This window comes from Brachyhypopomus gauderio, chromosome 12 (genome assembly GCF_052324685.1).
Source record: "Brachyhypopomus gauderio isolate BG-103 chromosome 12, BGAUD_0.2, whole genome shotgun sequence".
NCBI lineage: Eukaryota > Metazoa > Chordata > Actinopteri > Gymnotiformes > Hypopomidae > Brachyhypopomus > Brachyhypopomus gauderio.
Window position 1 is genome coordinate 21,687,536 of NC_135222.1, and position 24,923 is coordinate 21,712,458.

Genomic DNA, 24,923 nt, shown 5'->3' on the forward strand with positions numbered 1-24,923 from the left:
CTAATATTATTGGTTAGCTCAACTACGGCGCGCTGTGAGGGCCAATCCACGTAGCTAGATAGCGAAACGCTCATAATTAGCCACCTAGCACACGTATCAGCACACTGCATTAAACAGAGGGTTCGGTAAACGTGTTTATCATTCTCAGAATCGCTACAGAAGAAAGAAATAAACTAGTTTAAAACACTAACTGAGATGAGCGGGTTTTAAAGCGTTAGCTGGAGCAGAGAGCAGGTCACTCGGCTAGTTGAACTAGCCTGCTCGCTATCATGGCTGCGGTCCTGAAGGTCCAAGTTAGTCCGGTTCTCTCACGAATACAGTAAGTTCACAAAGTCCTGCATCTACTTTATTATTACTCTGTTCATTAATACCGAACTACCGTGACTATACTGGGTCTCCATACCTAGACCAGCTGGTATCTGACCGTATCTCAGCTCCAATAAGGTCACCTGTCAAACCCACATAACTACCTGCGAGGACCTTCACTATATATGAACTATATATTAATATTATATATTAACAGTTTTCATTTGGGTCTCTTTGTAACTTTATTATCTGAGTCATATTTTAGACACGTTACAAGACTAATATCTGCACCAAAACTGCACATAATGTTTTGTGCAAGGTTAAGGGCACCTTAGAGAACTAACAGGTTAACTAGTTAAATGTTGCAGTAACTTTGTTAACGCTGAACTTGGATTTGTTCCGTTCAGTTGTACCTGAAACATTTAACATGGAAATGAACCATTTGGATCCCGTTTGAACCGAACCAGACGCAGTTTGTCTAGTATCTGTGTCCTGTCACACTGTCCCTGTAAACTCATGTTGTCAAAACACGGTTCAGTTTCAGGAGACATGAAAGATCTTGACCTGTGATGTTGTCTTGCCCGTAGGAGACTAATATGGACCGCAGGACCCGTCCGGCACACGTCCGCCGGTGAGTGCACAGGTGTAAAGACGATGATGAAGGCTGTTGTACAGGCGGGCAGTTACTTAAATGAGTTTGTCTCATGCCCAAGGATGATCTTTTTCTCTCCAGTGCAGTGCAGACTCACCAAGCCAAAAGTTTATTGCTCATTAATCAGAATTTGGAAAACATTTTAACATTTTATCTTGAAACCATTAGCTGTGAAAGCTAGCAGTGACCTGAAATGAAATGAACCTTTATTGTCATTACACATTGTGCTTGTACATTGCGCAATGAAATTGGTTTACAGCCCCTCCCCCTCTTGGTGAAAATATAAAATTTTAAATATAAAATAGAAAAATCTTAAATATAAACAAATTAAATAACAGATTAAGAGCTATGATTAACTATACAGGCATAAGCATAAATTAACTAAGCTCTCCTCTTTACACATTAAGCTTTACACAAGTACACAAGTGAAGAAATTAACATTTGCTGCATCATTTATTGCACTTTGTATTTTAGCAGCATAGTTTATTGCACTTGTTCCTGTAGGCAGACAAAAACATCTGCCTACCGGTGAACTGTATAGTCTATGTTTAACAGGGATATGGCCCTGTTATAAAAAACTTTAGTGTATATGTATATTCAGACAAGCAAGCTGCCCAGTCCTGTCTGGTTCATCCACACCAGAGGAATCGTACCCATTCAAGCCAGCTGATAATCTGAACCTTTGGTGTCTACAGGGAGGATAGAGAAAGTGCTCATTGCTAACAGAGGAGAAATTGCCTGCAGAGTGATGAGGACGGCCCGAAAGATGGGTGTTCGCTCCGTGGCTGTGTACAGCGATGCTGACAGGCACTCTATGCATGTGGCCATGGTGAGAAAAACAGACGTTGTGGCTAGTCTTCACAAGTGTTGCACTTTTCTAAATGTGTTATTAAAATATCAGCCTTTTTGCTTTTCATATTTTGCATCCCCCCTCCCCCAAGTTTACTTATTCAGCTATGTCTAAAACCATTTTAAGGGAAATATAATATTTTGGAAGATATTCTAGATGAATCCTCTGATGTTCATCTCTGGGATTGAGAACTAATACAGACATTTTCTGGTGTTTTGAATTCTAGGCAGATGAAGCCTATCACATTGGAGCAGCACCTTCACAACAGAGTTACTTGTGTATGGAAAAAGTTCTTGAAGTTGCAAAGACGTCCTCCGCACAGGTGTCCCAGTGCATCAATACATTCTTCGCCACTTCATTGGCGAACATTCGCCACGTACATTTCTTCGCCACTTCATTGGCGAACATTCGCCACGTACATTTCTTCGCCACTTCATTGGCGAACATTCGCCACGTACATTTCTTCGTTACTTCATTGGCGAACATTCGCCACGTACATTTCTTCGCCACTTCATTCAGTGCTTCCATAAGTGTACATGGCTTGGACTTTGACCCAGAATCAGGATGTATAAGCCTGTCATACTCCACATTTATGTCATTCACATTTCAGACGAGGCCACCACCCACTCCTCTACTATAGTTGTAGCAGGCTAAACTGGGCTGCATACACCATATGCATCTGATGAACTATTAATAATTATATGATTCATAATCTCCACAAAACAATGTCAAACCCAGAAAGCATGTTTCTATGTATGGTTTTGTGTTTGTATAGTTTTTGAGCATCATTATTCAAATGCCTTAAATTTCAGAATTTTGACTTTTATAGTTTCTTTTGTTTGGCGAAAGGCTATCCACCCTGGATATGGCTTCCTCTCCGAGAATACAGAGTTTGCAGAACTGTGCAAGCAGGAAGGTTTCCTCTTCATCGGGCCACCTTCATCAGCTATCCGAGATATGGGAATAAAGAGGTTCCAGCTACTTTTCATTCTGCCATTCATTATTACCGACATGCAGTGACGTGAGTGTAACGTATGTTTGCCTGTGTTGCATAATTGCTTCTACTTGTTTACCATTAGCACATCTAAACATATTATGTCTGCTGCTGGCGTGCCCATCATTGAGGGTTACCATGGAGAGGACCAATCGGATGAGAAGCTTCAGGCAGAAGCTGCCAGGATTGGCTACCCTGTTATGATCAAAGCCGTACGAGGGGGAGGTGGGAAGGTAAGCGGGCTCCATATTTGCATCTGGATATGGAGCACCCTGGAGGGTTTGGTTCTGAGCCTGATCTACCCATCCATCTGAACACTGAAACCGAGTCCCTTGTATGTGGGTAGAAGGCAGGCTTGTGCCACCTCTCGTCTATTCCCTCCCACAGGGAATGCGTATCGCGCGCACCGAGTCCGACTTCCACGAGCAGCTGGAGTCAGCGAGAAGAGAAGCTCGCAAATCGTTCAACGACGACGTTATGCTGGTGGAGAAGTTTGTGGAGAACCCCAGGTATGTGTCCCCCCCCCCCCCCCCCCACCACCACCACACAGCACTGGATAGGAAATCCACACTTTCTTCTGGACTGTGTAGTTTACAAGGTGCCCTGTTGATTTAGGCATGTGGAGGTGCAGGTGTTTGGAGATCAGCACGGCAACGCGGTGTATCTGTTTGAGAGAGACTGCAGCGTACAGAGGAGACATCAGAAGATCATTGAGGAGGCGCCAGGGGTGATTGTGATATTTAATTTGCTTATTCATAGATTTAGCTGCCAGGGGGCGGAGCCGTCAAGGCCTGCATTACACCTAGATCAGTGTTCTGATCACTCGGGTTACTCTCTGTTTACATACATCAGTACTATTTTACTTAACACCATCTGATTACAGACCTGCCTAAAGCAATCATGCAAGTCTTGATTTTCCTTAGTATTGTACAAATATGAACAGGACTTGGATGTGATGTGTTGTCTTGGTTCATGATAATTGCCTGAAGTCCAAAGACGGTGTGTGTGTTTACAGCCTGGTATTAGTCCTGAGGTGAGGCGTAAACTGGGAGAGGCTGCAGTGCGGGCAGCTAAAGCCGTTAACTATGTGGGAGCAGGTGGGAGCCGGCTTATCAATTCTTTTTTTCCTTTTATCCCGTATTTGCTTGGGTGGATTAGTGTCTGCACCAGGTACAGGGCCCACCGCCCGTTTGGTGTTCTGTTTGCGTCTACAGGCACCGTGGAGTTCATCATGGACGCACAGCACAACTTCTACTTCATGGAGATGAACACGCGGCTGCAGGTGGAGCATCCCGTCTCTGAGATGATCACCGGCACGGACCTGGTGGAGTGGCAGCTCAGGGTGAGAGGGGTGTGGGCTGTTCATTTATTCTGCTAATACTGCAGTTGTGGCTTGTGTAACTCTTGAATCCAGTGGAGACTGTTTAACCCTGACGTGGAGCATGGGCTGTTCAGGTGGCTGCTGGGGAAAAGCTCCCCCTCTCCCAGGAGGAGATCGTGCTCCGAGGTCACTCGTTCGAGGCTCGGATCTACGCCGAAGACCCCACGAATGACTTCCTGCCCGGAGCCGGACCCTTGCTGCACCTGTCCACACCGCAGGCAGACGAGCACACTCGCATCGAGACCGGCGTCCGGGAGGGTGAGTGACCCCTGACGTCAGCTCTCTGTCGGACACGGCACGCGTGTTAAGAATTCACCCTTATACCAGAGCACCTTTTCTTGACTGTGTGGCTGTGTCAGGAGACGAGGTGTCTGCCCACTACGACCCCATGATCGCCAAGCTGGTGGTGTGGGGGGAAGATCGCTCCGCTGCTCTGAAGAAACTCCGCTACTGCTTACGGCAATACAACGTTAGTCCGCCATCTGCTGGATTACATTCCTCACTGCATCTCTGTAGTAAACAACCTTAAAGAACATGTTGTCATCCAAATATTCACAGATCAGTATGTTGTATATTTTGGGGTCCAGACAAATCTCAGTTGGGTGTATAAACAGGCAGTTTTATAAGCTAGAACAATAACTTGAGATGTGAGTTGAATATGCATCTGATATCTGATCATTTTTCACTATGCTCAGTTCTGTTTCTGCATTTCAGTCTGTAAATGGCCGGGTGTGTTTGTCATTTCTGCCCTCAGATTGTGGGTCTGAGCACCAACATTGACTTCCTGCTCAGCCTGTCGGGACATCCTGCTTTTGAGGCGGGGGACGTGCACACCAGTTTCATCCCGCAACACTCTGAGCAGCTGTTCGCCCCGCCCGAGCAGGCCAGCGCCGAGAAGGTCTGCCAGGCCGCTCTGGGCCTGCTGCTGCGTGAGAGGAAACACACGCGGGAGTTCACGCGCCTGTCGCATGGTCAGAACACACACCTGCGCGCCCGGCCAACCCTTGTGCCCTCACACACTCGCTGTCACTTCTTACCAAACGCAGCTTTTCAGTGCCGAACGTTGCTCGGTGGTGAAGCCGTTGCCCAGGTGCGCTGGGTGTTACGTTCACACCACAGCCAGCTAAGCATTTAATCACCTGCTCCAGGAGCCAAGATAGGAAAACATCCCAAATAAGGTCTTCATATTCCTCCTGGTTGAAAATGAAGACTCTGATGTTCTACAGTCCAGCTGTTTTCTTTGTGTTTAGACAGAAAACGTCTTTTCTGTCAGAAAACGATAGTTAATATGAGTGACATGGGGAGGGCGTGGTGAGCCTGTTGTGTGTGAGTGTGAAGGCAGCGTGTGTGAAGGCAGCGTGTGTGAAGGCAGCGTGTGTGAAGGCAGCGTGTGTGAAGGCAGCGTGTGTGAAGGCAGCGTGTGTGAAGGCAGCGTGTGTGAAGGCAGCGTGTGTGAAGGCAGCGTGTGTGAAGGCAGCGTGTGTGAAGGCAGCGTGTGTGAAGGCAGCGTGTGTGAAGGCAGCGTGGCTAACGGCGAGCGTTCCCCTCACAGACACGTTCTCTCCCTTCGGCTCGAGTGACGGGAGCCGCCTCAACGTGCTGTACTGCAGGAACCTGACACTACAGCAGGGGGGCAACAGTGAGTGTTCGCCCTGCTCCGCCACACACACACACACACACACACACACACACACACGACTCCCCGCCTGGGTCCAGCGTCACACCTGCGTACACACACACTGATGTACAGCAGCAGTAAGATGAACTGGGGAATGAGCAAGACAGAGAACCCAGATTTCTGCCCCCGCAGAAACTACATTAAAATTACATAAGATATTTATTACATAAAAATATTTAAACAGCAGTGAAATTGTTCTGCCAGTAATCTTTGGCGATTCAGTATTTTCCCACTAGAGAGCGCTAGAACATCTTCTAGAACAGTAAGCTGATCGTCACCCTGATTATGCAGGCCACCATCTACATGTTGTTCACAATCGTACTTAAAAACATGGCTGGTAAACACTGGTCAGAAAGCAGAATTTAAGGACAGGTATTTTTTGTTGGTACATTGAATATATATATAACATTTGTATATATGTGTAACAGGTTTTTTCTATGAGTTTGTCAGATGTGTTTCTCCTACAGCTGGATAGCTCAGTGATTTGAGTAGGGGGTAGATTGTAGACAAACAGAACTGGCTGCTTGTTCAATAAGGTCGAACCTTCTGGGTCTAAGAGTGTAGTTGTATACTCCACTACTAAAGAGTGTAGTTGTATACTCCACTACTAAAGAGTGTAGTTGTATACTCCACTACTAAGTGTAGTTGTATACTCCACTACTAAAGAGTGTAGTTGTATACTCCGTATACTCCACTACTAGAGTGTAGTTGTATACTCCACTACTAAAGAGTGTAGTTGTATACTCCACTACTAGAGTGTAGTTGTATACTCCACTACTAAAGAGTGTAGTTGTATACTCCACTACTAAAGAGTGTAGTTGTATACTCCACTACTAAAGAGTGTAGTTGTATACTCCACTACTAAGAGTGTAGTTGTATACTCCACTACTAGGAGTGTAGTTGTATACTCCACTACTAGGAGTGTAGTTGTATACTCCACTACTAAGAGTGTAGTTGTATACTCCACTACTAAGAGTGTAGTTGTATACTCCACTACTAAAGAGTGTAGTTGTATACTCCACTACTAAAGAGTGTAGTTTTATATTGCACACTTGTACTCCATCTTTGGGCCTCAATGGGCAAAAACATCATTTTACTGGGACACTGTTCATTATGCCCATATGATTGATTATGCTAATTCACATCCAGCCTCTCATTCCTCTGCATGCTGCGGGAGGCTGACTGCACTCCTGAAATAGCACATTTCCCTGAATAATAGATGTGCTAGATGGGCCCGGCTATTGATCATAGTGAGATTAATTATTTCCGCTCCTTCAGCAAAAAGATCCCCTGCAGTGTTCAGTCAGAGCACGTCCGATTGAGTGTGTTTCTGTGGTTCACGATCTCTGAATGAATTTGATGTCTTTTGCAGAAGTGGCAGTAGCAGTTACATACAACCCCGATGGAACGTATAATATGGAGGTGTGTAGGCACTGTGATATTTCTTTTCTGGTACATCAGTTTTGTTAGTAGAAATGTTGACTGATTCTGAATGGATTAATGGAGTGATGCGCGTGTGTGTGTGTGTTGTAGACTGGAGGTCAGGTGTTCCAGGTGTCTGGTGACCTCCAGGAGGAGGGTGGTGCTACGTACCTGCACTGCTGTGTGAACGGAGTTCTGTCCCGACCCAAGCTGGTCATCCTGGACAACACGGTCCACCTCTTCTCCATGGTGGGTTCCATCTTCCAACATCGCTGGACTGCTTGGCACATCCTGCTGCCTTCGGGCATTTTCACTGCAGGTTACAGGTCTTCAGTCGCCATCATGGAGACATCGCTACACATTCAGTGTTTTCCCTGCTGTCACACAGCTTGGTTGAAAGCTTGGTTGGTTTTTTTTGAAAGCTTGATTTTCAAGCCCTTAGTGCAGACATGTCCAAAGTTTGGCACAGACCCCAATTGCGGCCCGTGTTCAAATTTCCACCGACCCGCAGCCTCTGTCATAAAATCAATAATATGCAGCCTGCCAGCACTGTTGACCACAGCATGAAAATACACGCGTACAAAAAAAGCTATTTTTATTTTATTTCACCAGGAGATGGCAGTAGACCTGTCCTGTAGTGCAGTCAAGATGCAAATGTGTTCATTTGCATTTAATGTTAATGCTTCAAAGTATGAACTTTCACCTCTCACCAAATCTGGCCCTCTTTGCAAAAAAGTTGGGACGCTGCTGCCTTAGTGAGTCTACTGTCCCAAGGTCCTGGTGCAGGCCTGCCAGGTCTCACCTGTGTCTGTCATCCACTGTCCACAGGAGGGCAGTGCTCAGGTGGATGTACCTTTGCCCAAGTTTTTGGCTGGAGTCAGCACCTCCGGGCCACAGGATGGCGCTGTGGCTCCAATGACGGGCACCATTGAGAAGGTTGGGAACTTCCTTCCTCCATATTGTCAAGTTTGTTTATATTTCATCCGTATGCTGGTACCGTGTCTCTGTTGACCCTTCAATATGCCGCATGTGCAGGTCCTTGTGAAGGTTGGAGACACTGTCCAGAAGGGAGATCCTCTAATGGTGATGATTGCCATGAAAATGGAGGTAAGCGAATGTCTCCTGTCACCTTTGGTCTGTACTCACCTGTCTGTACCCACCTGTCTGTACCCACCTGTCTGTACTCACCTGTCTGTACCCACCTGTCTGTACCCACCTGTCTGTACCCACCTGACTGTACCCACCTGACTGTACCCACCTGACTGTACCCACCTGTCTGTACCCACCTGACTGTACCCACCTGTCTGTACCCACCTGTCTGTACCCACCTGTCTGTACTCACCTGTCTGTACCCACCTGTCTGTACCCACCTGACTGTACCCACCTGTCTGTACTCACCTGTCTGTACCCACCTGTCTGTACCCACCTGTCTGTACCCACCTGTCTGTACCCACCTGTCTGTACCCACCTGACTGTACCCACCTGTCTGTACCCACCTGTCTGTACCCACCTGACTGTACCCACCTGACTGTACCCACCTGACTGTACCCACCTGTCTGTACCCACCTGTCTGTACTCACCTGTCTGTACCCACCTGACTGTACCCACCTGACTGTACCCACCTGTCTGTACTCACCTGTCTGTACCCACCTGTCTGTACCCACCTGTCTGTACCCACCTGTCTGTACCCACCTGTCTGTACTCACCTGTCTGTACTCACCTGTCTGTACCCACCTGTCTGTACTCACCTGTCTGGCCACTGATCCCATCCTGTTTACCTCTAGCACACCATCCGTGCTCCCAAAGCCGGTGTCATTAAGAGAGTGCTGTTTAAAGAGGGCTCGCAGGCCAACCGCCACGCACCATTGGTGGAGCTGAAGGAGGAGGAGGAAGAGCCACGCCCCTGAGCCTCCGTGACCACAATGGCAGAAGGGAAATTGTCATTGGAGGATATTCTGAGTACTGTCAGTAGTTACAACCTATAGTCACTGCTAGCGGAGAAGTCCAGACATGACGCTTTCTAATCTGAGATGAGTTGGCTCAATTCTCACATTTCTGTCTTGAACTGACCGTTTTTCTGCATAGCCACAAACCCTGATCTGTAAATTGATCTGTTAGATGTTATAGAGTTCACCCAAGATCCATACGGTCTAGTAAATTTATAGGTTGTGTGAGAATCTGCCCAATAATAAGTATTAATATGGTTGATGTTTGTGATCTCTGGATTTGTTTAAATATAGTCATTTTTATTGTAAACGTGTGGTACGATCCTTTCCCCATTACAATTTGAAACCTAGCTGATGTATCCATTTAAGCAAAGGGCAAGGCCAGACTCATCAGCTGCTCTTGGCCAGTATAAACCACATCATCTGATTTCTGACATGGAGAAGTGTTTATGCCCATAGCACGTGTTTCCAGATGGGTTAACGTTAACCCACAGCCTAAAATGTGTTCTGTGCAGTAAAGGAGTTTGGTGTGGATTGTTATTGTGGTTTTGGAGACTGCCGACCTCCATGTGTTCACAGTAGACTGACTGCAGGTCTCTCCTCCTCACACCTGCCCTGTACCAGCAGCCGAAGATCACATGCTACTCCACCCTCTGTCCTCCACCTTCCGTCCTGCTCTACATCCACCCGTGTGGCGGAGGACAGACACTCCAGTTCCTGTCATGGTTTCTTGTTTTCTTCATGCACAGGATCTGATTCACACAAAAGGCCTGAATGTTCAGAGATGAATATCAGCTGGTGCTACTGCAGGTGTGTCCTGTAGGCGAGGGCCAAAGATCTTACAGAGGAGCGGAGCAAAGGAACCAGTGGTTTAACGAGTGCTAACCAATCACACGCGTGATCGTGCTCGGGCTGGAACGGGAGGACTTAACCTCACGTTGACAACACACGATGAAACACTTTAGTTTTTAAAAACTTGTTTATTCTGTAAATAGAGTTTTCAGAAACAACATTTCAACACATTTACTTGTGGAGAGTACAGTAACAGTAAGAGCTTTATTTGGGAATCGACGGAAATAAACATCAAAATGAAGTGACATCACCAGACCGTCGCGGTCTAGATTCTTATTGCTAATGTGTGAGGAGTAGCTGTGGTAGACTGTAGTGCCACGTGACGCGTTCGTCTGCAGTTATGCAGCGTGCCACAGTCTGACTTCAGCAAGACCAAACAAAAGGTTTGAAATATGACTGTATATGAATGACAGAACCCAGAACATTACAGTCATCTGGGATATCGGAACCGCAACCAATGTGTTCCGGTGTGAAACGGGATGAAACGAACGAACAAACAAACAGCAGAGTGAAGGGATACAGAACCTTATAGAAAAATAATTTCTCCATTTCTCATCTGATATGCAAATGTGTCAACAGTACTTTCTTTCATAAACAAATAAACAAAAAAAAAAACAACAACAACCCACCTTTGTCCAATTTCAGAGTGGATATCAAATAAAGTGTCTGGACATTACTTCAGTTAATTGTCGATGTGTCAATAAGTCACTTCACTGGGTGTTTATGTATGTACCATCTTACAGTCGGTAGGGCTTCTAGGCCCTTCCCCGTATAAATCTCAACAGCATCACCACTCAGTCTAAGACAGTCTGATACATCTGGCCCCTGATCTTGAGGCCAGTGAGAGAATACACACCAACACTCTCCACAGGCCCTCTAGACAGGTGTGCACTCTTCTTCAGACTGATTGTCTAGAATGAAGCACATTTAAAACGGTTGTATTGACGACACAGAACCCCCCCGTGCACAGGGGAGAGACTTTCAGTCATAAGGACTCAAGGTCTCCCGCGTCTGAGTGGAGCCACTGCAGACCCACTCATTAATGAGCAAACACACATACAATGTACAAAATGACTGGGACTACTTAATAAACGGTTAGTAACTCAAAGGGGGAAGAATGTAAATAAACACATATGTCATATGTTAAGCTGACAGTGCTGAGCGATGACTGAAGTGAAATGATGCTTAGTGAGCAAAGCGAGTGACTGATGAAGGTTAAAGTCAATGATGCCAGCCAAGCGGATATGGGAGTTTCCTTCAGGAAGTGCTGGGGGAGGGATCCTTCATCACTGTGTACCAATGAGGGCTGGGCCAAGATTACAGGTAGTAATGTGGGGGTGTGTCTGGGGGCGGGACCTTCTACAACCTCAGCCAATGCTACGCAGCTCGCCTTTCGTACCTAGAAAAATCAGGTAACAAAATGGAGGTGGATACGGCTTCAGACGGACCCCTAGTTTCCTCAGGAAAAATGGGAGGCCGTGCTCAGATCCACAGGTCCACGGCGTAAAAAGCGGAGAGCATCCGGTGATTACGGACTAAAACGTGGAGAAAAGTAACGCCGTGACGCACCCCCGACCTCCCGCTCTCTGTACACCACCTCCGTGGAGGGGGGGTTGTGTCTGGCTCAGAGGGGGGGGGGGGGGGGGGGGGGGGGGGAGCGGCTCTTCTCGGGACGGGAGGATGGAGGCGGGCGTCTCTCTGTGCTAGCAGTTAGCGGCTTCCACGGGAGACAGCGTCAAGACGCTGCGGTCGTTGGAGTAGAAGGGTTCTGAGTCGCTCCACGATCTGGAAGTACGAAGGACAGGGGGGCCAGTGAGGTACGAGGGGCACTGTGGGGGAAGAGGGGTGAGGTAAACCCTGCCGTGAGGAGAACTTAGCAAAGGCTAATCTCAGCTCTCAATAAAGGCTAATCTAATCTCTCAGTAAAGGGTAACACTACTGTGAATCCTGAAAACAACACTCGCTACGCTCCTTCCCTGCAAGAGGCACAAAGCAGCAACAGTGAGAGGTGCAGGCGGTGGAGACGTGATGGTGGCATGTTAGTGCAGGATGAGCTAATGCAGCTGGTGGACGTGGAAAACAAGCCTTCCTTGGTCTCTACTCACACCATTTCAGCATTTGTTCTGCATACTGAGGCAAACATATTAAAAAGAGTATATATATACATAATACATAAGTGCAGGTTAAAAACTAAGTCATTATATTTTACAGCTCATACAAAAATATCTGAAGCAGATACAGGGTTACTATAAAATCTAGAGCATTTCTGTAAATAGAGGGTTACTGGATCGCCCTTCAAAATGAGAGCTCTTATAAGACCAGAGGCATTAGACCTCTGATGAAAGCTACGGTTACTACCACCAGGGGGCGTGTGAGAGTCTGCGCCGAACCTCACTTCTTCAAACCTGAACAGTCATATCGTATTTAGACACATGCAGCAGGCAGAAAAAGATCAAGGGTACAATGATGAATACAATAACGGGCGTCATCACCTTTGGGTATCGCCTGTCGGGTGAGGAGGTCATTAAAACATGCACAGATAATGTATCTCAGATGAGGACAACCGTTTTAAGATCAAGGCTTTACGTAGTCAATAGTAGTTGATATAACAGAGGCTAGATACAGTTACACCAGGCCTGTTTGAGTACATGTGAAGGGGTTAAAGCCACTTCAGGTAATTCAGGTAAATCTTCATCATTTCTCAAGTCAAAGTAAATAGTACTCTAGTTTAGCACTAATGTAACATGACTGTCCATGGAAAAGACATTTGGAATACACTAACAGACTAGTAGATAAACCCGGTAGGTTTATCATGAAAGAAAAGGAAAGAAAAAAAAATCAAGAAATGATGGTGATCTCTCAATAGCAGCAACATAATGTCTACAGATCAGGTCTGGGAGAACAGACTGCTCACATCAACACACACTCACACACGCACACACACATGCGCGCGCACACACACTACCTCAACGCACTTTGCTAATTAATCACGAAGCATACAAAAAAACCCAAAGGCAGCACTTAGACTCTCCATTTCATCATCAGTAAGGCTTCGAGCTTGAAGTAAAAGAAAAACGAAAGATAAAATATCGGCGCATCCTTTCAGAACCACAGCTCTACAGTTCCAGTGTCTCCTCTCGTGTTCTGGTCCCTGTTGGATCTGGCTGTGGTTACTGCAGTGGAGCGGCACAAGCAGGCATGCGTACAGCAGAACAGGGCCCGCTCGCCCCCCCTGCTGGGCTGGCAGTGTTCTAGCGTTAAGAGGATCGAACGCTCGTCTCACAGTTTCCGGACACCGGCGAGGCTTCCCAAGGTGCTGATAACACAGGCTAGGAAAAGGTCTAGTGGACAAGAGGCTGACCAGTGCATCACAACTGCATGCCGTCAATAACTGTCCACCGAGAGACACACACACACACGTGCGAATGCCCACACACCCACAAAGACACACGACTGATTCAGCTGGGACAGAGACGAGACTTTGATAAACTAGGATGCAACATTTCAGGAACACGGAGGCAACTCGGGTTCCAAGTTCAACATGAATATGTTTTATAAAAACGCCTTGATGTGCGCCGTGTAAGACATGCAGCGTTGAGCTGTAGTTAAGGGAGACGCAGGTCCACGGCGGACCTTGAGCCCAGGACAGTCTTTTGGCCAGGCAGATTCCAAAGACACAGGCTTTAGAGAAGACAAAGGACAGGGCTGAGGACAGAGGACATCACATTAACCTCACAGCTTTAGAGATGATCGGGGGACAAACGTCTCAAGTGCATCAGTAGCCTCCTACGCCACAGAGACCTTCCGAAGCTAGAAACATCACAACCCATCGTTCTATTAAAGGCAGGTCCGCACGCCCCACTTCAGACCCCCAACACCACGTGTGTGTGTGTGTGTGTGTGTGTCCCCGTGACGGAGGGGACGAGGAGGCTTTAAAAAGGCCTCAGTCCTCCAAACTGGCTTCGTCTTCTGGCTCCGGTTTGTAGGAGGAATGCTTGCAGCAGAAGCGAGAGAGAGAGAGGTCACACCTGGGGGGTCGCGCAGGGTCGCAGGGGCCAGTCACCCGCTCCACCAGCCAGACCAGCCAGGCACAACCACCACGGCCCTCCGCCACGCAACACATGGAGTCCACACAGCTGACGCCCTGGTAGGCCTCAATAAACTGGAGGGAGAGAGGGAGGGAGGGAGGGAGAGAGAGAGAGAGAGAGAGAGAGAGAGAGAGAGAGAGAGAGAGAGAGAGAGAGAGAGAGAAGGAGGATGGGGATGGAGTGAAGAAGAAAAGTGGAAGAGAAACATTAGAACATACAAAGTCAGCAGTGTCATGCAACAATCATTACACATGATGCAGGAGGAGGTGGTTATACTCGCCGTGATGAGACTCAGATGACACGGTACATGGCCTCATACATACACATCACAAGTGAAATGAACCCCATGTGAGATATATATATATATATATATAAATATATTTTATATATTATATATATAAAATAAATAAATAAAGCCCCCCTTAATGGATAAGATGGATGATGATGTCCCATTCCAAACCCAAGGACGTCCTTGGTCTGCATGTCCAGGCCATGTAATCAGATTTCAGCCAGACAGCACCGTGTATCAGCTGCACTCTCTCAATCCATACAGCCATGAGGCCGACCCATTACAGTACGCTGCAGTGATACTGATTTAGCAGAACCGTCTTACCCCTGTGCACATACAGCGGAAGGAAGGAGCACGCACACACACACACACACACACACACGCACACACACACGCACACACGAGGGAGGAGAGGCCAGCCACACCCACATCAGAGGGAGGAGAGGCCAGCCACGCCCACATCAGAGGGAGGAGAGGCCAGCCACGCCTACATCAGAGGGAGGAGAGGCCAGCCACGCCTACATCAGAGGGAGGAGGGGCCAGCCACGCCTACATCAGAGGGAAGATGGGCCAGCCACGCCCACAGCAAAGGGAGGAGAGGCCAGCCACGCCCACAGCAGAGGGAGGAGGGGCCTGCCACGCCCACAGCAGAGGGAGGAGGGGCCAGCGCTCACAGCCTGCGCTGCCTGAAGGGGAGATGTTGTTGTGACCCTCAACTGCTCCAGTGTTTCACGGCTAAATGTTGGTCCTGCTGAACTTGCCTAAGCTACCTGATCCATCAGCATCTCCAACATCTCAGCATCTCCAACATCTCCTCCCTCCCTGGAAACACTGAACCTGCATGGCTGCCACAGCTCCAACACTCAACACGATTCCCAATGTGGAAAACATGCCCAGAATTGGTGACAGTATTGGCAAGAACGACTGGACACTTCGTCTAGAAAGAAAAACGGAGTAACTGGGCTCAGCTGTATCAAACCTGCCATCATACCTGATTTACTTTCACCTTGAAGCACATGTGAAAGAAAACAATCGATCCCAGTTTGAAAGATCGTGTCCCAGTTTGATTATGAGCACTTAGTTAATGGTTGAACTATTAATATTTCATGCTGAAGTAGTTCTCAATCAATAGTGGTAGGATCCCTGAGCGGATGGGGAAAGATTAAACTGGGAGTGTTTAGCAGTGCGCTACAGTAAGTGTAAACAGTCTGGTGTGTACAGCCACATCATGCGGACGCCCTGGTTAGTGTGCGGGCGGTCGGCACACTGGCCCTCAGCCAGCGAATGAACAACACAGCCTCTTCAGCACGAAGGGAGCCATTTGATCAGAGCTAAAATTAAACACCCTGAGTCATGAATCCAATGAGATTGTAATTATCTGTCAAAGGAGAGGAGGAGGGGGGGGGGGGGGGGGGGGCTGCTCTCAGACTGTGTGGAGACTTATTCACAACGTCTTACATCTCGTTTATTCAAGTTTTTGCTTTCTGTGGCGAGCGGAAGACAACCACAAACAGGTGGAAAAAAAAAAAATGGAAGTGCCATTTCTGAGGCTAAACACTATGTAGCAGTACATATTTATTGATAATGAAGTAACACAAACAGTTCATACATTCGCTTAGAAGTTATGAATGAACATATACACAATACCTGAAAACTAGATGAAATTTGATGAAATTTAGATTAGATGAAAACAAAATCAAGACTTCAGTACGTGTCCCGAGTTAAAAGATTAACAAAAACAATGAGAGAAACGTCATACATTGAGATACTTCATGTAAAACTATATTGAATATCAAAAATATGTCAGGATGACGTAAAAGCATGCACATGTTCCAGGCGTGAGAGCCCAGTGAAGCCGGCGTCAGGGCGGCCCAGAGAAGGCACGTGGGGTAGGCCAATCGGGCCTCTGGTGCTCAGGGTGGAGGAGGCAGACAGATACGGGGCAGCAGCCCCAACACGCCTACCACCTCGGGGGGGGACTGGGGTCAAAGTGATATGGCCATATGAGAAATGAGTGGGTGATGGATGAACACACACACACACGCACACACTCACACACACACACACACGCTGGCCAGTACTACCTAGGGGAGGGGGGGTTCTGCACGGTGACAGGGGGCAGGAGAAGCAGCTAGCAGTTGGCAACTGTCCTCCCCTCCGTCCCCCCTTTCAGCAGAGTCATATTCTGAGCCGACTGAAACTTTATCCTCTTCCATCTGGAAGGACAAAACAGCTGGTTAAAGCTCCCCGATGCCGGACAACACGAGTGTGAAGAGGGGGGAAGAATCCCACCCTCAAAAAAACTGAAACAAGTGAGCAGGAAGAGACCCTAGGCCCTGCGTCTGGGCCGAGCCGCTGGAGCTGCAGAGAGGCCTTAGCTACTCACAAAAACTGCAGCTTTACACACAGCTCATCAGACTGGCCTCCAATTGATGAATTTATCAACAAGCAAAATATTTATACAAAATATAACTGACAAGAGGAATTATATTATTCATGATTAAACAGAAAAAGATCATTGTTGATGTTTCATGTCGCATGAGGACATCAACCATGAGGAGGAGATGGTTTCTTCTGCTCACTGTAACAGAACACATCACAGGACTCATTCTGGTCCAGGATCATGCAGGCTGGATCAGAACCACCCAGCGCTGTCTCCCAGCAGCACGCAGGAGGGCCACGGCCACAGCTCGACCAACACGAGCCCGAGCAGCAGGCGAGCAGAGAGGCAGCGGAGGTCTGGTCTACGACTCTCGCCCGCCAGGCGTCCCCGACTGGAGGGGCGATCCGGGGGGGGTGTAGAGCAGCCTGGCCTCCTGAACACGTCTGCACAGGCCAACAAGCACCAGTGCGCTAGCAGCCGTTCAGAGCGGCGACAGCCACAGGCACACTGTGACTGCCGTGTTGTAGCCAAAGAGACGCATGCAGTTTGGGGCGGGGGGGCGTTCAAAGGGGCGTTCACAAGGCGGCATGCAGGGTGAGCTGTGTGGCTGATGTATCAGCTCACTCGGTTTCCCCCCTCCCTTCAGGTTCCTCCTAACACTGGTGAGTTAGGTTTGATTTCAGCATGCAGCACGAGACTGGGGGGGGGAGTTGGGGTTGGGGGGGGGACTCCTTCTCTACCTAATCTTGCCCAGCTGATTCTTGGCCCTGGAGAGTGGCTGTAGAGCGATGAAGTCGTCACCTATAGCGACTCGGTTGGAGTACATCTACAGAGTGAGAAGGTGAAACACAGGATCAGTGAAGGAGACACGGACAGAGACAAAGAAATACACAGGTGTGAAATACACAGGTGTGCACACGCAAAAACAAAGACTGAAACACGAGCAGGGACAGGTTTTGCACACGCACATACAGATGGACATTGTAGCACAGAAAGATTTTATACACAGGCATACACACACGTACCTGCACGTATACACACACACACACACACACACACACACACACACACACACAAGGCATCACACAGCATAAAAACACAAGCAGGCACACACACACAGCCCCCCACAGAGCCACAAAACAGACACACAGCCACAAAACAGACACACAGCCACACACACACACACACACACACACACACACACACACACACACACACACACACACACACCATACACACACGTAGAGCCACAAAACATACACACACACACACACAACACACACACACACCACTCACAAACAACACACGAGACACTTCAGATTAGAGATTTCACTCTGATGATGCAGGAAACAGGAAACCAGCAAAAGGACAGAGGGCGTGTGCACAGCCTGCTATGAGATGCAGCCCACCAGAATCCCTACCGAGCTCTCAACAGAACCTGAGTGAGCGCTGACCGCGCCTGCCTGAGCAGCACCAGAGTCCTCACTACAGGAGGCACGAAGCCCACCAATCACACAACACCTCCCAGGCCTTCAAAGGCAGTGCAGCCACACCAAGGACACGGTCACACAACACAGGAAAAGGCAGTAACGTGTGTGGGAGGACAGGTGCCTTCCGCAGTGCAGACATGAACGTCTTTCTCAGCCCAGACTCCACCTCTCACAACTAAATGAAACTGAGCATGAACAAGTTGTGCTGCATTCGGTGGACATGACACACACACACACACACACACACACACACACACACACACACACACACACGCGACAGAAGATGCCATCTTAACTACACCTTAGTTCTCCCAGTTGGTGATGGTTTAGGCCATGATCCACACAAATGTCCCAGTAAAGTCCCAACGTGCCCTGGGTCCACACTCACTCCTCCTGCCCTGGGTCCACACTCACTGCTCCTGCCCTGGGTCCACACTCACTCCTCCTGCCCTGGGTCCACACTCACTCCTCCTGCCCTGGGTCCACACTCACTCCTCCTGCCCTGGGTTCACACTCACTCCTCCTGCCCTGGGTCCACACTCACTCCTCCTGCCCTGGGTCCACACTCACTCCTCCTGCCCTGGGTCCACACTCACTCCTCCTGCCCTGGGTCCACACTCACTCCTCCTGCCCTGGGTCCACACTCACTCCTCCTGCCCTGGGTCCACACTCACTCCTCCTGCCCTGGGTCCACACTCACTCCTCCTGCCCTGGGTCCACACTCACTCCTCCTGCCCTGGGTCCACACTCACTCCTCCTGCCCTGGGTCCACACTCACTCCTCCTGCCCTGGGTTCACACTCACTCCTCCTGCCCTGGGTTCACACTCACTCCTCCTGCCCTGGGTTCACACTCACTCCTCCTGCCCTGGGTTCACACTCACTCCTCCTGCCCTGGGTCCACACTCACTCCTCCCTGCTACACACAGCTCACATCAGAGTCAGTGTCCTTATTCAGTAATATGCAGGAAGGTTGATACAGTGGACTAAAACCATTCAGACCCCTAAACTACTCGCACACGTTGTGTTTTAAAGTATCCGTATGTAGATCAACAAACGCAGTGTTTTCTTACTGGGTTCATGTCCAATAGAGTATACAGATCAGAGTTAGAGAATGAGACAGCGACCGCGTGTGTGTGTGTGTAGGTGTGTGCAGTGGGCTTGTGGTAAGCCATGCAATCGTGTGAACATGCTTTTGCAAATGTAGTGTCAGGTTTGCGCAGCAGATGTTAAGAGGGAGTAAAAGTCGATGCAGTTACCATGTGTGCCATGTGATGCCCATGCGAACACAGCGCCGCCTCCGCGAACCGCTCCGGGCCGCACCGCAGAACCTACCTGAGACTTCTGGGTGATGGTGGGCTGCACGTGTCTGTAGAACACTTTCTTGATGACGTCGGGGAACAAGCAGCTGACGACAATGATGATGATGGCGAACCAGGCCGAGCCGCTGGACAGCAGCTGGACGAAGACGAAGTACATGTCCTGCGAGTGGAGGAACGGCCTGTAGGTGGCGGTGGTGGGGAGGAAAGGTTACGCTTACGTTAGTGGCCACCTGTCACTCCTGCTACCCGTGCTGTACAATACACAAACAAATGATGTGTTTCATACGTTTATATTCCTACACATTACTCATACGGGTTTGCAATATACTAAAACACAATGGTTGAGTTCTCCTATCAAGCACAACCCACAGGGAGCCATGACATGTGTGACGGCCCCATCACCACAGGAGACCGAGCACAGAGGCTTCATTTCGCTGGGATGCGCAAATTGCTTTGAGCCCAAACAGGCTTACTTGTGCTGAACGTTTGTAAAGGAGAAAACCCAGAATGTTCTACATCTTTAGACAGAATAATGGGACGGTAACAGTGAAAGTGAGAACTGAAGGTGCTCATTTAAGGCAGCCTGATGGTGCTGCATGGTGAGGCTGCCACAGTACCAGATGATTCCCCCGTAAAACAAGGAGAAGATGAAGTAGAAGGCGATGGAGCCCCACGTCACAAAGTGGTGTATCCACGTCCAGAAGTGTGTCTCCAGGGCCAACTGTGAGATACAGGAGATGTTGGAAACGTCAGAACCCTTCAGTTCTGAAGTGAGTGATGGTTCTCCGATCTGACGCTGGTCCACTCACCTTCAAGGTTACGGTAATGACCATCACAGTGAACACCAAGGTACCGAAGGTCCAGTTTCCAAACATCTGCAAAAACAACACAGTATTAGAGCTTAAAGTGAACCGAATCAGCACTTTGGCACTAATGATCAGCCCAAGAGATGTTGACATGCCGGAGAACAGCTGTGTCAGCACAAGCTCTCCAGGCTTTGGACTAAATCTCATCTAAACAGAAACGATGAGGTTTGAGAACTTAAACTGGGGAGAAAATCCAGTTTTTTTTTTTTCATTCTGCCATGCAAAGCTGAGTGGGAGAGTGTTTCCTGAGATGGTGTCCTAACTTGTGCCTTCAAGAGAAGACGGCAGCAGGGCCCTGTGGTGCGGGAGGGAAAAGGCACGTGGTAGTGACCGCTGTGAAACCAACATGCATCCAATCAACTCTTACCAGCTGCCTGTTAGCTCGCAAGATCTGAGAACATGCAGAGCATGGAGAAAAAGAGAAAGACAGAGAAGGAGAGAAAGATGAGAAACGAAGGAGAGAAAAATGAAACAGGCAGGAAGTAAAAGCGAACATGCTGAACTGACGGTGGCATATCGCTCGCAACTGGAGTGGAGCTGCTCTGGGGATGGAGATGTTCCTCAACTGCTCTGGGGATGGAGATGTTCTTCAGCTGGTCATCTGGCTCCTATTACACCATCTACCCTCACTACCACCAGTTACACCCTGTAGAGTGATGGATCTTTTCAAGGTCCTTATATCTAAACAAAACATCAGCCAACCTCACTTGCATTTGAGTCTGAAGTCTGTAATTCTATTCACGCAGAAACTTTGAAAAAGCTTTAATCTTTTATTTATAACTTTTCTAATATTCGCATCTGTGTGTGGTTGTTGTGGTAGTTAATTCACCTCCTTAAACATGACCAAAAGGAGGATTTCTGCGTGTGAGGAGTATAACGTGTGTGGAGTATAACGTGTGAGGAGTATATGGAGTATAACGTGTGTGGAGTATAACGTGTGAGGAGTATAACGTGTGTGGAGTATAACGTGTGAGGAGTATATGGAGTATAACGTGTGTGGAGTATAACGTGTGAGGAGTATAACGTGTGTGGAGTATAACGTGTGAGGAGTATAACGTGTGAGGAGTATAACGTGTGTGGAGTATAACGTGTGTGGAGTATAACGTGTGAGGAGTATAACGTGTGAGGAGTATAACGTGTGTGGAGTATAACGTGTGAGGAGTATAACGTGTGTGGAGTATAACGTGTGAGGAGTATAACGTGTGTGGAGTATAACGTGTGAGGAGTATAATGTGTGTGGAGTATAACGTGTGTGGAGTATATGGAGTATAACGTGTGAGGAGTATAACGTGTGAGGAGTATAACGTGTGAGGAGTATAACGTGTGAGGAGTATAAAGTGTGTGGAGTATAACGTGTGAGGAGTATAAAGTGTGTGGAGTATAACGTGTGTGGAGTATAACGTGTGAGGAGTATAACGTGTGTGGAGTATAACGTGTGTGGAGTATAACGTGTGTGGAGTATAACGTGTGAGGAGTATAACGTGTGAGGAGTATAACGTGTGTGGAGTATAACGTGTGTGGAGTATAACGTGTGTGGAGTATATGGAGTATAACGTGTGAGGAGTATAACGTGTGAGGAGTATAACGTGTGTGGAGTATAACGTGTGTGGAGTATATGGAGTATAACGTGTGTGGAATATAACGTGTGTGGAGTATAACGTGTGAGGAGTATAACGTGTGAGGAGTATAACGTGTGAGGAGTATAACGTGTGTGGAGTATAACGTGTGAGGAGTATATGGAGTATAACGTGTGTGGAGTATAACGTGTGAGGAGTATAACGTGTGAGGAGTATAACGTGTGAGGAGTATAACGTGTGTGGAGTATATGGAGTATAACGTGTGTGGAGTATAACGTGTGTGGAGTATAACGTGTGAAGAGTATAACGTGTGAGGAGTATAACGTGTGAGGAGTATAACGTGTGAGGAGTATAACGTGTGAGGAGTATAACGTGTGTGGAGACTAGATTCTCCCACCAAACCTGGTATGTATGCTGACAACCCTTCACAATCTAGACTAATGCTTTAGATGCCACAAATCTGAGCTACAACATTTTTAGTTGCAATTTAGTCTCTTCCCCTTCTGCTCTTAAATTTTAATTCTGGATTCTTATTTTTTTTGGGCAATGTTCTTTGATTTTTAATTTAAAATCCACACAAGGTTAGCACATCTTCACAGTTGCTAGATGCTGTTATGTAAAAGCGTGATATCGCGGGTTAAGCACAAAGTCCACAGTCCATCTGTCCATCAGATTCATAGTAAAGTTTCCGGTGTTCTAGTACACATCAGTACAGCACACAGCACACATGCTTAATGTCTACGCAAATAAAGTGGGTGTCAGATGAACGAATGAGGGTCCCCGTAATTGTGCTGCTCTGACTCTGGCAGTAGACTGTGCTGGAGCCCCATGGATCATCATTATTACACTTAATATTGTACAGGAAATTTAATTCACCGGCAGTCACAACACACACACACACACACACACACACACACACACACACACACACACACACACACACACACACACACACACACACACAGGCTAGAGCTGCGTGAGTGTGAGGAAAGGACAGAAGGATCTGAAGTGAGGAAGAGAAGCAGCAGGGGAGTGAGCGAACACAAGTGTGTGTGTGTGTGTGTGTGTGTGTGTGTGTGTGTGTGTGTGTGTGTGTGTGTGTGTGTGTGGACCAAACAGACCTGCCCATTTCCCATCAGACTGGTGTCCTCTCCCATCAGGATATAGGAGCCGAAAAAAAAGACGAAGGCGTGGCAAAAGCCCAGTAGGGTCCAGTACAGGAAGGTCTTGAAGGAGAGCATGGAGTTCTTATTGATGTCTCTGTGAACGCCACCAGAACAGATCAGGGCTCAGACCACGTGGCATTACTGCCGCTTCATTTGCTTACATGCCTTTCGTTCTAAAAATTATTCCAAAAAGTCTTGACTATATTTAGAGACAACCGACACTTTCTCCTCTCTGCGATGCCCACACTAGAACGAAAGGGAGCCTGTCCTCTCTCTAAACGCCATATAATGTACCAGGCTCGGTCATATATCAGTTCACCTCACCAGTAGCCACTGCTACATGGAGCATTACCGGTAAAGTGCTGGTTTGTTCTGGAGCACGTGGGGGTGAACCAGCTGCTCGAAGAGGCTGTAGACCAGGATGGGGAGGGAGGTGAAGCAGATGTTGTAGAGCGTCAGGTACACACTGTCGTACAGGGTCTGGGAAGTACGGGACAGGCAGTGAGAAACGTGCCGGCCCAGTTAAATGTTCTGCACTGGAGCTTGACGGGTCACGCGTGTGCCGTCAGGGCTACGAAAGGGCACGTCAAGAGTCTCACGTGTGCCCTTTGCTCTTTTGTGCTGACTGCAATAGTTGAAATATCAATGCAATCACATTGTTTTAAATAACGATCAATCTATTAAATTCAACCAGCTAGAAAGGTTCTTTCCATGTCAAATTAAGTTAAGGGGAAAAGAATGAGACAGATGACAAAGGGAAAGGAAACAAGACCAGACAACCTTTCAGCCAAAGAGCACACAGTCAAATGGAAGACAAACACAGTGACTGATAATGACACACCAAAAGGACACTTACTTGTTGTGAAAACAGACAGAAGAACTGGTATAAAAACTGGGGTGTGATAAAGCACACATTCTACAAAAAAAAAATAAAAGATTCCCTTTAAACAACAGTTCAGAACTTTCAGAAATAATTGAAATCTCTCACGATGCCTTGTTAACGTACCTTGTAGAAAAAGTACTGCACTAGTGTGGCTATTCGAATGTAGTAGAAGTGGCCGTGGACGAGCAGTAATTTGGCGAGGAACCGGAACCTGGCGATTGCATAGTCGCTGTTTCTCACAGCTTGTCTTCCTTCTTTCCCCATGATACCTGGGGGCACAATCGAACTCTGTTAGCGCAACTGGCCCGAACGGGCAACCCGGTCAAAGTCACATTAACATTTTAATCGCGCATGCTTCCTCTTGGGAGCCGCAGAATTTCAACATGGGTCAGATTATATGGATCCGAGCACCGTACTTTATTTCTAGATCTGTGTGACTCATGCTGGTCCAGATATTCATTAGTCCCGTTTCATGTCCTAACGGGGCACTTACCTATACCAACATGCGCCTCTTGGATCATACTGACATCATTGGCGCCGTCTCCGATGGCTAGAGTAATGGGCTTCTCCGGGGAGGTCTTAAGTAATCGCACAACCTGCAAAACAGCACCGCCATTAACCCGAGCTTGGTGAGATCAACAAGGCAGTGGAGGGCAATTAAACCCAGACAGGAGGCATTAGTGACTACGACCTGTTGCACCAGCACCAGTGTGATGTACAGGCTCATGGGGTTCAGATTAGTCACAGCCACACACACACACACACGGACACACAGCCACA

General features: G+C 47.9%; 2 protein-coding genes across 6 annotated transcripts in view; one reads left to right on the plus strand and one right to left on the minus strand.

Annotated features, from left to right (window-relative positions):
* The first annotated feature begins 34 nt into the window (after positions 1-34).
* Positions 35-10,743, plus strand: mccc1 (methylcrotonyl-CoA carboxylase subunit). The gene is made up of 19 exons (XM_077023833.1): positions 35-319; positions 894-937; positions 1,654-1,787; positions 2,035-2,130; positions 2,658-2,779; positions 2,888-3,035; positions 3,190-3,311; positions 3,418-3,529; positions 3,818-3,899; positions 4,017-4,144; positions 4,258-4,441; positions 4,543-4,652; positions 4,938-5,154; positions 5,736-5,822; positions 7,234-7,283; positions 7,395-7,532; positions 8,112-8,219; positions 8,319-8,390; positions 9,068-10,743. The coding sequence occupies exons 1-19, from the start codon at positions 270-272 to the stop codon at positions 9,188-9,190; spliced, it is 2,127 nt and encodes a 708-aa protein (XP_076879948.1). The 5' UTR covers positions 35-269; the 3' UTR covers positions 9,191-10,743.
* The window catches only part of atp11b (ATPase phospholipid transporting 11B), a 41,919-nt gene continuing 27,185 nt past the window's right edge, over positions 10,190-24,923 (minus strand). Inside the window, exons 21-31 of one of the 5 annotated variants that reach the window (XM_077023830.1) lie at positions 24,637-24,739; positions 24,267-24,412; positions 24,117-24,176; positions 23,613-23,740; positions 23,216-23,354; positions 20,461-20,526; positions 20,269-20,372; positions 19,665-19,830; positions 17,582-17,667; positions 16,543-16,674; positions 14,110-14,243 (exon numbers count right to left, since the gene is read on the minus strand). In XM_077023830.1, coding sequence (XP_076879945.1) covers positions 16,590-16,674; positions 17,582-17,667; positions 19,665-19,830; positions 20,269-20,372; positions 20,461-20,526; positions 23,216-23,354; positions 23,613-23,740; positions 24,117-24,176; positions 24,267-24,412; positions 24,637-24,739 — 1,083 coding nt within the window. In that variant the 3' untranslated portion in view covers positions 14,110-14,243; positions 16,543-16,589. Of the gene's footprint in view, positions 14,244-16,542; positions 16,675-17,581; positions 17,668-19,664; positions 19,831-20,268; positions 20,373-20,460; positions 20,527-23,215; positions 23,355-23,612; positions 23,741-24,116; positions 24,177-24,266; positions 24,413-24,636; positions 24,740-24,923 lie in introns of all 5 variants that reach the window. The other 4 variants (XM_077023832.1, XM_077023829.1, XM_077023831.1 and 1 more) reach the window with 4 other exon arrangements.

Excerpts from the sequence above, each read along its gene's own strand:
- mccc1 (XM_077023833.1), top strand. The coding sequence starts at position 270 with ATGGCTGCGGTCCTGAAGGTCCAAGTTAGTCCGGTTCTCTCACGAATA. Across the intron at positions 938-1,653 it reads CGTCCGGCACACGTCCGCCG|GGAGGATAGAGAAAGTGCTC; the intron begins GTGAGTGCACAG and ends TGGTGTCTACAG. Across the intron at positions 4,653-4,937 it reads ACTGCTTACGGCAATACAAC|ATTGTGGGTCTGAGCACCAA; the intron begins GTTAGTCCGCCA and ends TTCTGCCCTCAG.